Genomic DNA, 971 nt, shown 5'->3' on the forward strand with positions numbered 1-971 from the left:
ACCTTAAACCAGCAGGAAGTGGCTTGAGATCAAGCTTTGGAGCTTTCTCTAGACTCCAATCAGAAAAAATTTCAGCTTGTGAAGAAGTACTAACCAATTCCTCTTGTGCAACCAGCTTCTTCACTTGTTCATTAGAATCAAGTAGCTTGACATACCCAGCATCAATGTCATCTAGATGCTCAACCTCTTCAGCAGAAGCAACCAATGCTCTCTCTAGTGGATCCTCAGGATGCAGCTCCTGGAATATCTCTTCAGCAAGGTTAGACAATGTGTCCACATAGAATGTCTGTCCATCAATGGTTGGCCTCTTAACCAGCTTATCCATGTCAAAGCGCATTTGTAGATCACCCACATTAAGACCAATCTAACCCTTCTTGACATCAATAATAGCTCCAGCAGTGGCTAAAAATGATCTTCCCAGAATAAGAGGGTCCTTAGGTTCTTCTTCATACTTGAGTACTACAAAATCAGTTGGTATCAAGCATTCTCCAATCTTAATTGGAACATCCTCAAGAACACCATCAGGAATACGAATTGACCGATCCGCAAGGATTAGAGTGATCTTGGTAGGCTTGAAGTCTGTCATTCCCAAGCTGAGAGCTATTGATCTAGGCATTAAGTTGACACTAGAGCCAAGATCACACAAAGATCTAGCAAATCTGTCAGTGAAGATGGTACAGTCAAGAACAAAACTACCTGGATCAGGAAGTTTTTCTGGGATCTTGTTCTGAATAATAGCACTGACTTGAGCTGATATCATCATGACTCCTTGCTCAACATTCAAATCCTTGGTTACCATTCTCTTGACATATCTCCTTAGCATTGGAGAAGTCCTAACAGCATCAATCAAAGGTAGCTCAACAATAAGCTTATCCATCATTGCTTTGCATTTAGCATCATCTAGCTCTTGTTTGGACTTCTTTGGACTCTTGGGGAAAGGAACCTTGGGTTTGTAAACTCTTTCAGCAACT

At 41.3% G+C, this 971-nt stretch overlaps 1 protein-coding gene across 1 annotated transcript; it reads right to left on the reverse strand.

Moving 5' to 3' along the window:
• On the reverse strand, positions 365–799 carry LOC104744178. Its single transcript, XM_010465190.1, has one exon. The coding sequence runs from the start codon at positions 797–799 to the stop codon at positions 365–367; it is 435 nt and encodes a 144-aa protein (XP_010463492.1).

Source organism: Camelina sativa, chromosome 14, assembly GCF_000633955.1.
Source record: "Camelina sativa cultivar DH55 chromosome 14, Cs, whole genome shotgun sequence".
NCBI lineage: Eukaryota > Viridiplantae > Streptophyta > Magnoliopsida > Brassicales > Brassicaceae > Camelina > Camelina sativa.